The 15,848-nt window shown below is 46.0% G+C and overlaps 1 protein-coding gene across 3 annotated transcripts in view; it reads left to right on the top strand.

Annotated features, from left to right (window-relative positions):
* LOC116496791 (discoidin domain-containing receptor 2-like) overlaps positions 1-15,005 on the top strand; it is a 58,154-nt gene extending 43,149 nt beyond the window's left edge. For 2 of the 3 annotated variants that reach the window (XM_032200080.1, XM_032200079.1), the window contains exons 9-17: positions 709-801; positions 1,307-1,464; positions 1,705-1,900; positions 3,124-3,368; positions 6,151-6,272; positions 6,643-6,840; positions 9,538-9,772; positions 11,145-11,294; positions 12,531-15,005. In XM_032200080.1, the coding sequence (XP_032055971.1) occupies positions 709-801; positions 1,307-1,464; positions 1,705-1,900; positions 3,124-3,368; positions 6,151-6,272; positions 6,643-6,840; positions 9,538-9,772; positions 11,145-11,294; positions 12,531-12,671 (1,538 nt within the window). In that variant the 3' untranslated portion in view covers positions 12,672-15,005. Of the gene's footprint in view, positions 1-708; positions 802-1,306; positions 1,465-1,704; positions 1,901-3,123; positions 3,369-6,150; positions 6,273-6,642; positions 6,841-9,537; positions 9,773-11,144; positions 11,295-12,145; positions 12,184-12,530 lie in introns of all 3 variants that reach the window. The other variant, XM_032200081.1, reaches the window with a different exon arrangement.
* The last annotated feature ends 843 nt before the right edge of the window (positions 15,006-15,848 follow it).

The raw sequence follows: 15,848 nt of genomic DNA, 5'->3' as shown, positions 1-15,848 counted from the left end.
GATTTATATATTTAGAAAAACAAACAAAACCACCACCAACAACAAAAAACACAAGAGGCTGAAACTTTTGTTGCTTATATCTTAACTATGAAACAGAAGTAGGTATCATGAAGTGCTTTGAAAAGTTCTTCTAGACTCTGTCAAATCCCTTGCAGAAAACAGCTATCACTGATGCATAAATGTTGTGGCTCTAGCTTTCCACTCAAAGGTCCATCAGCAGCTATTGTGAGAAGCCATTGCTGGAAGGGAGAGCTCTGACTGCATCTTGTTGCTTATCTTGCTGATAGCAGCCCCTGCTGGCTGCCCTCCCTTTTACATGTGAGATTTAGGCAAGCTCTCAGTCCAGCCCAGGGTGACAATTCTTATAATCATGTTTAAATGAGAAGGAAGGTTGGAGGAAAAAAAAAAAAAAAAAAAGCTCTTGATTCAGTCCCTGCTGTCTGGCCGAGCTCAGGGAAGGATGCTGAATGTGCTGGTGGTTTGCTGTGGTCGGCAGGTGTGGGCTGCTCAGTGGAGAGGCTGTGCAGCCTCCTGCAGGCACACTGGGAAGCTCGGAGGGAGCAGATAACTGCTCACGTTGCTCATGATTTGCTATGTGGGTCTCAGCCCAGTCTCACTTGGGAAGGCGGGGGTTATGGTCAGGATTGCACAGATTGCTGGCGGAAGCAGAGATTTTGTTGGACTGACACCTCCACTTCCCTCCCACAGACATGGAGAGCGTAAATCCTATTTTGGTTACGGTAGCCACAAGCACAACAGATCTCCTGGAAACAGCACACAACGTTACCGAGGGCACCTGGGGTAAGGACTTCTGTCACTAAGGTCTCAAGTGTTGGGGGATTTCAAAGTAACATCCTAGCTAATGTAGTGTCTCCTTTTCTGGAGAACTGGGTATGGCCTGGTTATTGCCCACACAGAGCTGCATCTCACAGTCCTCCGAGCCTCAGCTGTGTCTTCTGGCCCAGGCTGCCTCAGAGCAAGTGGGCCGAATGCGTACGTGCAGCCAGTGAAACTTTGAGAGCTGTCTGCTTTAACATGGATCCATCCAAGGAATCAGTTCCAATGCTAAGAACAGTGTGTGGCTGCAGAAGTCCTCTGCACAATTCTTAGCTGTGAACCTCCAAAGTGAGAATTTGTGATTAGAGCAAAATGAGGGCAGAGCTGATGTTAATACTGAGGGAGCTGCCTAAGACCTCTTCTGTACTAGCCTATGGAAAGGGACGTGGTCTCATGGAAGTCAGCCAGCACGTGTAACAACCTGTGCTTTGTTGATGGCAGATTGTTCTTAATTCCTCTGTGTTTGCAGAAACCACGTCTTCTGTAACCAGCACCTGGATAGGAGAGAAGGCAGATGATTCCAATACCTCCATCCTTGTGGGCTGCCTTGTGGCTATTATTCTTCTGCTCCTGATGATTATAGTCATTATTCTTTGGAAGCAGTATGTTCAGAAAAGGTTGGAAAAGGTAATACAATGGGGCTACTTTGCAGGCACAAGTTTAGTTCTAAGTATTAACCCTAAAGAGCTCTGAATTATGTGGGAAGTACAGGGTTTTCCCTGCTCCATCTAGTAGCTAAATCTCTTCCCACAGCAGGGGAGGATGCAGGTCCTATCCAAGACATTACTGGAAATTGCTGCAGTTGCAGCCAGTACATTACTCAACAACTGAGCATCACCTCAGCAGTTTTTTTCTCTTTTTTGGAAGGCCCCACGCCGAATCCTGGAGGAAGATGCCACAGTTCGCCTCTCCTTCTATAGCTACACCATTGCCAACAACCAGACACAGATCCACCAGTCAAATCCCACCTATGAACGTGCTTTTCCACTGGATTTGGAATATCATCAACCAGCTACACTGCTCCATAAGCTTCCAGAGCTCTCCCAAAGTGCAGAGGATTCAGGTAATATAACCATCAGTCACCAGAAGTTAGGTATTTATTCTTTTACTATTTCCCTCACCTGTGAGTATGTGCCAGTTTTCAGTGTCTGACTAATCTTCTCTGACTACAATGCAGTACTAACCCAGGAACCTAAGACAGTATTGTGAAGTTCTGAAACTTTTTAGTACATAACCTTGGTAGATGAAGCACCAGCCCCACTAGAGGGTGGTGGCCTTTTATTATTCTCTTTAAAGATTGTTTATACGTTAGCCAGGTCATCTTCTAGGAGCTGGTTTTGGCAAGTACAGCAGCAAGTCATCGTTTGTCTCAGCCCCTTGGCAGAGGAATCACTGCCTGCAGCACTCCCAGGCTGCCCAGACTGGCTGGTGGAAGAGGAGAAGGCCTTTAGCACCTCTCCCTGCAGCAAAGTCTTTGAAATTCCCATAGAAAAAGCAGAGGCAAATGCAGCAGGGGGTTGTCAGTGGTGCACTGGCTTCCAGCCCCTGGGGAGCTTTTGGATGCACATAGAAGGGAACACGTCCAAGAGGCTTTTGTACTCTGTGATGGCACTGCTGATTAACGAGTGTAAGGGCAGTGCTGCATTCCTCAAGCACCAACAACATGCTAAGGTCCAGCATTATGATACAGAAGGAGATTGATTTGGACTGAGTCAGGATGTGAATTTAAAGCAGAACGATAGTTCTGGGTATTACTGAACATACAGGGAGTTAATTATAAAGAGTTATCCCATGGTGTTTATGTGAATAAGCTGTAAGAGGTATAGGGTACCATGATAACAGAGCACGTAGAAAACGGAGACTTCAATCTCCAGAGAGGAATCTAGAGCAAGTTTGATGTTGCAAGCAACATTCTGTACGTCAGGTAAGAGGAACAGATCAAATTTAGGATGAATCAGAAACGAGTAACCACTTCAGACTCATGCCTCCATGTCTGGGCAAGAATTTTAGCTCTCTGGATGGATCAGGGAACTGATTAACACAAATTCACTCACAACTCACAGGCATTTGTTCTGGAGTTGGAAGAAGTGCAGCTCGTCCTGGTTTAAGCCCTAGTTAAAACAAAGTGCAGTCTTCCATCTCAATGTACGCTGGTGTAAGGTTAGCAGGTGTGCAGCTGGGCTTAGCTCCCAGAGGCCTGCAGGGTTCAGAGGAGTGGAGGCCAGGCTATACTGGTTTTAAGGCAGCGAGAGTGTCTGACTCCCCCTGTCTCTGTTTTGTCCTCAGTGTGCAGCGGGGACTATGCTGAGCCTGACCTGACCAAGTCTACTCCTCACCAAGGCTTTCAGAACAATGTTCCTCACTACGCTGAAACGGATATTGTCCACCTCCAAGGTGTGACAGGCAACAACATGTATGCAGTCCCAGCCCTCACGGTGGATTCACTTACCAAGAAGGACATCTCAGTAGGCGAATTCCCACGGCAGCAGCTACGACTCAAGGAGAAGCTGGGAGAAGGACAGTTTGGAGAGGTACAGCCATTCTCTTCCACGCTTTCTCTAACAGGAAGGAGTTGAGTAGCACAGCGAATCCTCTCAGCTGCCTCTCTGGCACAGCTGCATACACAGGGACTGGGGGACCTGCATCCCAGTATTGTATTTAGTACGTGTCCTTGCTCTAGAGTCGTAGAACGGTTTGGGTAGGAAGGGACCTCTAAAGATCGTTGAGTTCCAACCATCCTGCCATGGGCAGGGACACCTTCCCCTAGACCAGGTGGCTCAGTTACACTGATGTCCTTTAGCGTAGGCTTCAGAGAACCCAGTTCTGCACCTCTGAGGCTGCTGCCCAGTGCCATGTGTGAGTCTTTCATAGCACATGAGCTTTACAAACACGTGGCTGTTTGCTGCCTTTATCCCTATTTATGGCCCTACAGAAGAGGCCTGGGAGTGAGAGTTCAGACTGTTTCATGCTTTTCCATGGACACCTCAAACGTGTGATTAGCGTCAACTCCAGCAGTGATTCCAACCAAGGCAGACTCATCCTGGGTGTAAAAAGAGCTTTCACATTAACAGGTGGAGGTTGTGATGGGGCTCTGCACGTTGGCCCTGGCCAAGACAGACATTGTCCAGGCATTGTGGTGACCTTGCATATTTTCTGGCATCACTGCTTGCTCAAGTCCCAGTCTGTGTCAGAAGCCTCAGGCAGCATGATACATGCATCTGTCTCCTGCCAAGCTCTCTCTTTACTTCTTGGGCCTCTTTTGAGCTGTGAATGTCTTCCCCTCTCTTTTTCTTCACTCCCTGCTTTGCATCCACACATTACTGAGCCAGATTTTCCCCTTGTTTGCTCTCTCTTCCTCTCTTTTATCCTCCCCAGCTTTTCCTCAAACACAACCTTAAAATTTCTGTTAGCTACATTTTGGCAAAGCACAGCCCTTTACTGACTGCTTTCTCATCTGTGGATGTCCATACTTTTCATTCAATGTTTTTTGTTCCTTCCTACTGACAGCGCACTTTCCCTGCCCCAGCCTCTCTCCTTGTCCCCCTCAGTTCTTTCTGGATTAATCAGAGTACTGGAGAGGTGCTAACATCCTCAATCTCTTCACCTGGCTGTTAGTGCAGCCCCTTTTGTGGTGTGAATCCTGCAGTCTTGGTTTGTACTCCAACATGAGTTGTTGTTTTTTTTTTCCTCACTGTTTTGCTTCTGGTTTTTCTTTTCTACTCATTCCTTTTCTTCTTGTAACTGTCAAAGCTTTCTCCTCCTCCTCCTTTGTGTTGTTAAACAGCAGCAGACAGGCTCTTCATCCCCGTTTTTCTTGGAGTTTGATTCATGGCCTGTTTCTTTCCTTGCATCACAGGCTCTTTTCCTCATTTTTGCAAATATGCTGCATCACTGTGCTCCCTTCTCTGCTTCTCACCTTTGTAGTCTCACCAAACTGGTCCTATGCTCTGCTCCTCTGCTCCAGCTTAGTGTGCAATTTTGCTTCTAGCAACATGTCTCATTCATGCTTTTTTCACTTCTCACCCGGGGCTTCCATAACTTTCACAGCATTTTTTTTCTGCTCCTAACTATCTACTTTCTGGACTCAGTGAGGCACTATGAGCACTTAAAATACAGGTCCTCACTACCTACCATGGCTCTTTCTTATTCCTGGCTTGTACAGCTGGTCTCTACTTGATGTTGTTGCTAGACTTTCAGAATTTAAGGAGAGTGAGTCTCATGACTGTACTTTCACCCCAGCAGATTTCATTCTCCACGTAACTGCAGCAGCCTTCTTGTACTTCTGTTTCTGAATTGTAGCTTTATCCATTTTCTGTGCTGTCTCCTCTTTCTCTTCAACATGTTTCTTGCATAAGTTCTTGATGCATTGTAAAATATATAAACAATATAACATACATAAGTGATATAAAATTAAGCTCTCATTATGTTCACCTTTCTGCTAGCACATCTGGTCTGCTCCCCTCCTTCAGTCCTTTTTCCTATCCTGTGCACTCAGTCTGTTTTACCTACTACAGCATTTCTTGTCCAGTTCTCTTAAATGTGCATTCTGATAACTTCTTAAGCAAATGTTTTATTGCATTCCTTCCCCCAACTTCTCTTTTCTACAACCCTGGCAGTAATTTCATGTCTTTAATGTGTGTTTTTTTTTTTTTTTTTTGATGTGAAAAGACTTTGGATTCTGTGCTTTCCTAAGAGCATTCACCTCTTCACCTTTGAGTGCATTCACAGGTGAGGTGTTCACACCACACACACACATGCACTACTCCCCTTTTTTCTGGAATTAAAGGGTTTTGGAAAGCTGTCTGTAATTTCTGGACACTCCTCAGTTAAGTCTGAGCAGTGACTCAAGCCAGGCTAGGCTGCAGGACAATTCTGTACGTGTACAGCTGTTGTGTTGTGATACATGCCAAGTGTGCTGCAGCCACGTAGTCTGCATGCACATGCATCATAACGCAGGCAGCTCCAGGCACAGAGGCCTTCCTGAATATCTCCAGTGTTTGCTGGGCAAATTGGACCCCCAGTCATGTACTGAGCCGATGATCTACATGTGTGGAGTAAATTCAATGCCGTGGGGACCCATCAGGCTGCAATCCATGTCTCTTTCTACATTGTGGGCTACATAGTGTACACACACAGTCTTGTTCAGGATTTTTGGCCAATCTGTGGGCTATTTGTCATCAGAACGATGTCACTTCCATTAGATCATTCACTTGGTCATTCTACCAGCGCTGACCGAATTGATGACCTCAGTGTGTCGTTTTGCTCTGGCTTTCTGCGTGTGCCTGCTCTCATAGCTGCCGTTGCTTTCTGCAGGTACACCTCTGTGAAGCTGATGGCCTGCTGGAGTTCCTGGGGGTCTCTTCTTCAGAATTCACTCACCAGCCGGTTCTAGTAGCAGTGAAGATGCTAAGATCAGATGTCAACAAAACAGCCAGGTAAGTACATCCCCAATGCCAACCACCTGAGAAGGAAAGCAAATACTCCCCAGGCAACAGTTTCACATGGTTTAACACTATTGACTCTGTAAGAGAAAAGCCTCAGAGGGTGCTGAGTGTTTGTGTAAAGAACAGGATGTAAGCAGAGAGCTGACGGTAGGAACAGATGATGTCAAACTGAAATGCTGTATTAATCCTGTTTGCTGGGGAAGGGGTAGATGCTGCACACAAGCCCAGAACCATCTCTCAAACTCACTGTATGCAGATGTGTAAAAGTCTCTGTGGTCAGGGACTTTCTTACATGCTGCTTTTGCTTTCTTTAAACCAAGGAATAGTTTAGGACTCAAACCTTCGTTTTCTGTTTTACAAGAAATGATTTCCTGAAAGAGATCAAAATCATGTCACGGCTGAAGAACCCAAATATCATCCGGCTTCTGGGGGTGTGCGTGCGAGATGACCCACTGTGCATGATAACAGAGTACATGGAGAATGGAGACCTCAATCAGTTCCTGTCACAGAGGGAGATCTACAGTAAATTTGCAATTTCAAACAACATTCCCTGTGTCAGGTAAGAGGAGCTGCCCATACATAGGACAAATTGGTGATACAGAGCTGCCAGTTCCTTGTGCCGTGCTTTCCAGGCAGCGACCTTCCAGCCTGGCCACTGCCACAGCACATACTGTGGGCACTAGTCCCACTTTGCATGGGACATTGTTCTTGAGGCCTCCAGAGATGCATGTTCCTGTGAAGTGTCCCTGCCTGGGGGCTGTTCTGGTCACAGTGACCATCTGACATACGTTGTTTACTGATGTACCCATCTGTTTACATTAGTGGGCTCACATCAAATATTTCATTAAGTGGCAAACCAGATGCATTGCAGCTAGAGTTTTGGGATGAAAATCAAGAATTTCTCTTAGACTTCTGAGATGTTTTGTACATTCTCTGGATGCCTAAAAACATTATGTAAGGGAAGCTGAGTGTGGAGCTTCATTGAAGGAAAGATTTCATCAGCTGACAGAAGGAGAATATTTCACTGGCAAAGACAAACGTTTTCTGTCCGCAGTGACATTTATCTCCCTCCTCTGTGGAAGGATTAAATCTAACATGAAAACATCTCTACTATTGCAGAAACTTGTTCCTCACAGATGAGAGTTGCACATACAGCTATCATGTACTTGGCTTCATAAAAGAAAACTGACAAGAAATCACTGTATTGCTTAGCCTTTGGCATGTACGCCCACAAAGAAATAGATTTATTTACAGTTAAAGAGCTAGGCAGTTAGGCAGAGCAAGTTCTGTTGATGGACTGGACAGGAGATGTCTGTGTCTTACCATGTCTAGACAACACCCCTGCTTCTGCCAGTAGCTGGCAGTGGTTAGTGGTCCTGTCTGGGAATGTTAAACAGGCAACATATAGGGTCATGACACATCAGGAGCTGCTGTAGGATGGGAGAGGATTTACATCTGAGTTGACGCATGTTCCAGCTCTCTCCTGTCTCTTCCACACAGTTGAAAGAGCTTTTGCCTCTAGACTCGGTTTCTCTTTTTTTTTTTCCTGGCCATAGTTTCAGACTATCTTTTTTCTTCTCCTCCTCACCTTTCATCTGACTTCAGCACTGATATTCACGGGGTTCTTCCCTGCTTTCCATTACTTGGCCCTACCCATAAGTTTTCCTTTCTCTTCCAGCTGCTCTTTCATCCTCTCCTTTTGTCCCTCCCAAGCAGATAGAGTTTCACGTTAAAGGAAGCCTGTGTGGCTGGCTCAGATGTCTGTCTATGTAGGAGTTAGTTACTGATACTGAAATGAATCCCCATGCCAAAGAGTGCAGCTTGTCTCTCTGCCAGTTCCTATGGGTGTCTGGTTGATGTGGCAAGGTCCAGCTGTCCGTACAGCTCCTCGGTGTTTGAAATGCATCTCCCACTGCCTCTCTGGCTATGTAGCAAGTCATGAAGATGAGTCTGCTGAGAAGTGTCTGCTCCTCTGTATGCAGAGCTGCTTGCTCTGGGCACTGGGAGCCAGAAGAGAGCTGCTGACAAGTCCTGCCAGGATGCAGAGGGGATGGGGTGGACTGGGCATCTTGGATTGGAATAGGAGCATCACGAAGCAGGGAGACAAAACGGCAGCTGATCAGGGGGAAGGGAGAAGGTAGGGCCTGGAGGTTAAGCCCCCTATGAAGCAGAAAGCCAACAGCCAGGTTAACAAGGTAAAAGTGAGCACCAGAGTTCCTTCTCTGGGGACGTGATGGGTCCATGCAGATCAGAAGCATTGAGCTGACGATGGGACAGGGCTGAGTGTCACCTGGGTGGGCTGTGGTGGTCACTGTGCTGGAAGGCTGGGAGGGAAGTGGTGCCCAGACCCTCCGGCCAGTGCTGTGTCAGGGGAGAGGGGCTGCCTCTGGAGCTTTGTAGCAGCAGTTTAGCTGTTGGTTAGAACAGGTAGGTTGGGTATGTTATCATTAGATAGGTTGTTATAATTTAGATAAAATGATAAAGCTTTTGTCATTGCCACAAGAACACTGAGTTTGGCTTTTTATTTCCTGAGCTTAACAGAGAAACACTAACTGTGAACAGCTCATTAGATTTGTTTTGACAAGTGCTTGTTTATGAAGTGTTTGAGCATGCACAGTGGGAAAAGCTGGGCATCACAAAATAATGGTGTGTGAAGAATGCTGAAAGTCAGGTGGTCCACATTCTGTCTGCGTATTGTGCAACTTTATTAAAATTATCTTCATTTTGGTAATGGGAAAATTGAAATTTTAACAAGTGGGTAATACATCAGTTTACATAGTTATATTAAACATAAAAAGTAAGCTCTCTTAAATGTTATGTCACATGCTTACTGATATAAGTATGTGATAATGACGGTTTGAAATACTAAACTCGGCCATTTTTGAGACTTGAAATTCTGAGATTGTACAGCTTCATTTTTCCTGCCTTTCTATGAAAAGTTGGTGCTTTGTTGCATGATCTCTTTGAAAATCTTGATAGTAATGCTTGATATTAAATACCTAAGGGATTTCAAATCCTAAGGGCCCTGAATTTCAGGGACAGGTTGTCTGTTCTTGCTTCTGCAGCTCAGGAACTTGGCCTAGCCTGGCAGGTTGGGATGTTGGTGCCCTAGACAGTTTAGTTTTGCTGTTAGGGCAAAAAATAAAATGTCAGGTCACTGTAGTACATCAAATGCAAGGTAAAGCAGTAAGAAATGCCAAGTAAGAGTTGAGTGCCAAGAAATGTACTGACTTTGTTTTGTCATCTTTCAATGCAGCTACTCTAACCTGCTGTACATGGCCACCCAGATTGCCTCTGGAATGAAATATTTAGCATCTCTGAACTTCGTGCACAGAGACCTGGCAACTCGCAACTGCCTGGTGGGAAACAACTACACCATCAAGATCGCAGACTTTGGCATGAGCAGGAATCTTTACAGTGGGGATTACTACCGTATCCAGGGCAGAGCGGTACTGCCAATACGTTGGATGGCCTGGGAAAGCATCCTCCTGGTAGGCACTGCACAAAACCATTCTGTCTCCCTTCCTCTGGTTCTCAGTGTACCCCTGAATTTGTGACATATATGTGTAACAGCCTTTACAGCTACAAATGGCCTCTGGTGAGTTGTCTGTTGGGTTATGTTGGACATACCTAAATCTAATAGCCTGGAAAAGGAGGGTGCCCTTGCAAATTAGGCACATCTGGAGCCTAATTTGTGTTCTGTTTCTGACATTCAGGATTCCTGCTGGAGTCATAAGCAACTCGCCTTTCTGAGCTTGCTTCCCCAGCTGTGAAGCCTGGAGGGGCAGGAACAAAATTTGACGAGCATCAAGTGCCAAGTCTGGGCTTGAGGTTGAGGTTTTGTTTTGAGTTTAAGGGTCCTGCTGGCTCCCCTCAGGAGACTGTTCAGCAACCCAAACACGCCCAATCCAGAGGCGATTCCTAGTATTCATCCCAATATTTCTTTCTCAAACAAGTCGTTAGGTCATGTAGTTATACTTCCTTACAATTTTTCTATGTACTTGGAGGGGGTATTGTAATTATGGCTGTCATAAAGGCTGATGGGCCTAAACTTTTTTTTTTTTTTTAAGTTCACCCTCTTTTCATGGTTACAGCTTCATCTAGACTATAAATCACTCCTCTCCTTTCTTGTGTGAATATCTTCCAAACCTTTGCAGCCTACCAGGGTTGCCAGATAAGCCTGGACAATCCGGGTCTGGGCTGTTTTCTGACAAAACAGGCCCTCCAGCCCCCGATTGTTGTGTGTTATTTTGTGAGCAATCTTTAGCTTCTTTTTCCTTCAAAAACATATTGTTCCAAACACATCCAGTTTGGGCACATTTTTTTAAAGACAGAAAACAGGGCAGAGAGCTGACTGTCACCATCTTTTACATGTACAAAGATCAAAATTATCCCGGCCTTCCTCTAAGAGCCTGCTTCAGCTCTGCTTTCACCCCTAGGGCTTTGCTCCTTGTTCAAAGGTTTTTCTGTACTGCACTGCTGTGCTTTGGGTGGAGGTAGGCAGCAGCTCTCCACAGCATTGTGCTACTGCTGGAGGCAAATGCAGACTTCCTCAAGAGGGACAGTAAGTTGCTAACTTTCTCTGAGACTTGCCCCCTGTTTCAAGAGGTTTGCCCCAGTGAAAGCTGCACCTTATTAGGTGCCATGGGTCCACAAAGACATGGTGCTCCTGCCCTGCAAAGCAGCAATGTTGTGCTTTGGTCCCTTTTTGCATTGCTCAGAGCAGGTCACCTGCTCTACTGTCTTTATGGAGAGCGTTTTCCCAGGTGTGAATCCTCATGTTTAGAGAGAGCAGACTGAAACAGCCTTTGCTAAACATGCACTGTGGGCAAACCAGGCTTACAACATCCTCTCTGTTCACAGGGCAAGTTCACCACTGCCAGTGATGTCTGGGCATTTGGGGTCACACTCTGGGAGATGTTCATACTGTGTAAGGAGCAACCTTACAGCCTCCTCTCAGATGAGCAAGTCATCGAGAACACGGGAGAGTTCTTCCGGAGCCAGGGAAGGCAGGTAAGAAAGCAAATGTGACTTCTTCCTTCACTTGACCTTGATTGCATCCAAACTGATCTCCTTGAGACCCTTCTGCTGGCCTTACATTATCTACAAAAGTCCCTGCTTCAATTACTCCTCTTTTCAAATGTGTCCCACCTCTCTTGCCCTTCGTCCAGGCTCATTGGACTGGCTTTCCTCTCTTGGAGTCCCACTGGAAGAGCCTCCTGGCCTGTCCAGTGCTTCTTCCGTGTTATAAGCCACTTCTGCTTCAATCTGCCTTTGCACTGTCCTCCTTAGCTTTTCTGGGCTGTCCTACGCAAACCTTTTGCTTTGTCAGTTTTTTCTGCCCTTAGTGTTTCCTCTGAAAGACAAGGAAGCACTCACTGAGGTGGGGAAGGAAGAATCATTAGCACCCAGGGGTTAGATACTCCCTGTGATATCTCCAACTATGCTGAGGAGCTTTTGGCCATCCCTAGTTGATGAAAGGCTTTTCTGTCTCATTATCCTCTGTTGCTCCAGGCAGGAGTGTACAGTCCACTGTTCTTGCCTTCGTACCCTTTAACACAAATATCAGTGATGACGGTAAATAGAGCATGACAATCCAGCCCACTGATGATTGCTGTACCCCAAGAGTGGATATCTATTTGTTTGCTCTTCTCCCCAGATTGACGTTTAGTATCAAATAAATTAAAGGATTAAGAGAAATAAAAAAAAAAAATGCAAAGTTTTATTCATTGTCTCCCAGATACTAATGATCTAGTGAAGAGTCTAAAAGATCAGTGTATAGAAATGAGAGGAAAGAAAAAAAAAATGCCAACCTGTGCTGTAGATAAGCTCTAAAAGGTGTTTTTTCTGTCTCTGCTAACAAGCTGTCACGATGCTTAGAAAGCCTCATGGGTTGTCTACGGTGAGTGAAAGTATTTGGATTTTATCGTGGTAAATTTAGTTTTGGTTTGTGTTTTTCTGTCTCTTGGAACACAAGTCTCTCTGAAGCATTCATGTTTCCTGTGGGACAAAGGACTGTTTTATGACCGGCTCATCAAACAAGTTGGCAAAGTGTCTGCAGTGCCATCTGAGGTGGTGTCGCAGCTCCATGCAGGCTTCACTGCCAGATTCACGCTTAATGGATTTCAAACATTGCATGACTGCTGTGTCTTGTAACGCCTAGACCGAAGCTGTCCTGTGGTTTTCGTTTAGTCAAGGTTTGATTCTTTTAAGGAACAAACACTGAACTTGCTGTATTCTTCTTTTCAGATCTATCTCTCCCAGACTCCTCTGTGCCCTAACCCTGTGTTTGACCTGATGCTGAAATGCTGGAGCAGGGATATAAAAGATCGTCCCACTTTTGACATGATTCACCACTTCCTGCTAGAACAAATGGAATCAAACATTTGACTCCAGAAAAAGAGACAAACTGTTGAGAACAGAGTGACTCTGGTGTCTCTTTGCCTGTACCTCACAGGAAGATGGTCAGGCCACCTTGCTCTCCTCCCTTGACTGTACCGTATTTAATTGAGACGTCCATGGCAGCTGCTCGTTCTATTGGCCATGGTCTGACGCGCAGGACCAGAGGATCTCATTTGGTTGAAAAATCATCTCCTCTTCTGAATCATTTCCTGGGAATACTGTGAGAGGGGTTTTGTTAGATACCCACACGCCTTTGGGAAAGACGAATGAGTAAAACTTTACAAGGGACTTGGAGCTCTCTCCTGGTTGGAACAGAAAGGCGCCAGCCTGAGTGAGAGCCACAATTCAAGAACAGATTTGTAGGAGTAAAGACTTCAGTCTTCTAAAACTATTCCATTAAATCAAATGGAAGTCTTGTGCACATTAGCAAGTGTTTCTGTAGGCTCTTGCTAGAGATGATATGTATAGTAAGAAACTAGAACTGACTAGAGCTAGGAAATGGTTTAACAGACTTGAGAACTGACGGAGCTGGATTTAGCAACCCTTTGGAAGTAATGCTACCAGGGTCTACGGAGGATGCTGATAGAGTCCAAGATCATGTTCTTTTTTCCTGTGGTTGTTAAGCACTGCTTTTGTTATATATGTGCATTTTCCCCACACTGGATTTTTTTTTCTAGAAAAAAGAAAATTAAAAAAATGAATGTTAAAGGTCATAGGAAGGTCACTACAGTAGATCTTCTCTTGACCTGCAAATTAAGGCTAGGGTAGGGAGTTTGTATTGAAAAGTAGCTGATACTGTACTACTGTCACTACGTAGATTTATTAGCCTAATGAACTTGTAGCCACAATGGACTGATGTGCAATTAATCCTGTATAAGTACCCATTAATATGAGATCTCTAAGTCGATGCTGTTAAGTGTGCAGGGGGAACTTAGATTTGGTGAAAGCGAACGGCTGAGAGCAGCCCCCGCTATGTCACTTGTCATAGCTCACGTGAGAGGAAAAGGAACAGGGCACGTGCCATTGCCGGCACGCACCTGCGCACACACTCGGATTTATTTCTAGCATCTGCAGTCCCTCTTCAGGTCTGCAGCAGGTTTAGCGCTGTCAGCCAGGCAGATGCACTTCGGCCCAGGCTCTGTTACTGCTGTGATCAAATCTGGCATCAGGGTGGGACTGCCACATCCCGCCAGTTCTGATCAGGGTGGCTTTGCGTCTGATTTTGGATGCTTCCTGTACAACACGAGACAACTTGCTCCTTGAACCGGGGTTGTCTTTTTGTTTGTTGTGTCACAAATGGCTCGTTCTCTGGAGTATTTTATAGGGCTCTGAAATACCCTTGGAGTGGGTCAGAGAATTCAGCTTGTTTCTACAGTACATCCATTGTGGATTTATCAGGTGCCTGGGGAATACTCTGCTATTCCCTTTGTAACTGTTTAGCAAGATATTACGGACCAAACTGAGTATTTCATAAGCTGGGAGGTTAAAGTTCAGCACTTTTGTTTCTTTGTTTCTTATTTTTCCAAACAGCATCCAGTATAACATGTATTTCCAGTAAAGGTTGTAAAGATAATTCCTATCTTGGCCAGCAGCATAGTGTTCACTGTGCTACGAGCTACATCGTGTCTGTGCTACGAGCTCTGTAAGCGGACACCGCTGACGGAGGGAATGCCAAAACAGCTCTAATAAGAGGATAATTATGGCTGTTACGTTGAAAGAGAAAACCTGTCCCTGCGTTGGCAGACGCCAGGACTGAGTGTGCTGTGTCTGCTCCCCAGGCAGAACAAAGCTGGTCCTGAAGCTTCCCAGCTGCCCCCAGTCGTCCTGCTGCAGGTCGCTGTGGGAGTCCCCGGACTGCGTGTAGGCATCAGGGTCTGGGCTGGTCCTCTGAGCAGCCTTCCCGTGATGGAGCACGAGGCATCTCATGCCCTGCGAGGGCTGCACGGGCTCAGGTGGCTCTCACCACAAAGCAGGTGTTTGCCCCCTTCAACCAAGGGGCTCTGGGTGAGCTGCTGCTGCCACACGTGTGTGCTGTAAGTGCCTGGCGTGGGCAACAGGAGTCAAAGCTGTTGTGGTCATGTATGCAGCCATGCGTTGGTGTTATTGCTGGAGAGTTTTCATCCTGTCCTGGAAAACAGAGCCGAGTAATACACAGCCGTGTGCGTGACCTCCTGTGTTTTGGAGTTCAGAGGTTCCAGAACGCTGTAATGTCACCTGGGTGGGCTTTGTCCTTCTGTTATGTCAGGACGTGCTGTTCCTCCACTGACATACGAAGTTTCTCTCATATCAATAAATTCTAATGATAACCTTGACGAAAGTGAATTTCTGCTTTTTTTTTTTTTTTTTTTTTTAATTTTGCCTAGGTCTAGGTGTCTGCACTGAGGACAGATATTTTGGTGTGACATTTCAATAACTTTGGTAAGTGTGTGAACCCAGGTCTGGAAGAAGCAGCCAGTGCAATGCAACTGCTGCTCCAAAAGGAGCAGACTTTGGAGGAACTTTCTGAAAGCACTGACAGGGTGGCCTGAGCCCCAGGGAGCCGAGACAGCCAGTGGGACACAGAGTGGCCTGGGGTCACTCTTCAGTGCTGTGAATATGGTGCTGTGTTTCCTTACGCATTTTTTTTTCATATTCATATTAAATTCAAAGGATGACCTGGGTTGGGAGAGACCTTTGTAGGTCTCTAACCCAGTCAGCCTCTAAAAACAGCTAACTTCAAAGCTGCGTTGGGCTGCTCAGAGCTGTGCACAGCTAGGCTCTGAAGGTCCCCAAGGATGGAGACATGGGCACGTGCTCCGACCCTACCCCAGAGCTGCACTGCTCTTGTGGGGAAGAATTTTCTCCTTATGTCCAGTCAGCCTTCCCCTCGGGGTAACTTGAGCCTCCTGCCCCTCATCTTCCACTGAGTAGAGTCATTGTACCCCTGGCCGCCCCATCCACCCTGCAGAGCTGGGGATGCTGTGCAGTTCTGTCCCTGCAGAGTTCAGGTACTGGGGCAAACTCATAAGGTCTGGAAACTCCAGATCTCCCAAAATGTTGCGGTACCAAGAGCAGGAGTCAAAGCAGCACATGTGTCTTCTCAGGTGCAATTTTAGGTGGAGTGCTGGCACCTAAACAAATGAGAACAAAGCTGGAATACTCCAACTTCTGGTTAGTGTATTTCTG

The sequence above is a fragment of the Aythya fuligula genome, chromosome 19, assembly GCF_009819795.1.
Source record: "Aythya fuligula isolate bAytFul2 chromosome 19, bAytFul2.pri, whole genome shotgun sequence".
In the NCBI taxonomy this organism is placed as follows: Eukaryota; Metazoa; Chordata; class Aves; order Anseriformes; family Anatidae; genus Aythya; species Aythya fuligula.
This window is presented reverse-complemented; position numbering and strand designations above follow the sequence as displayed.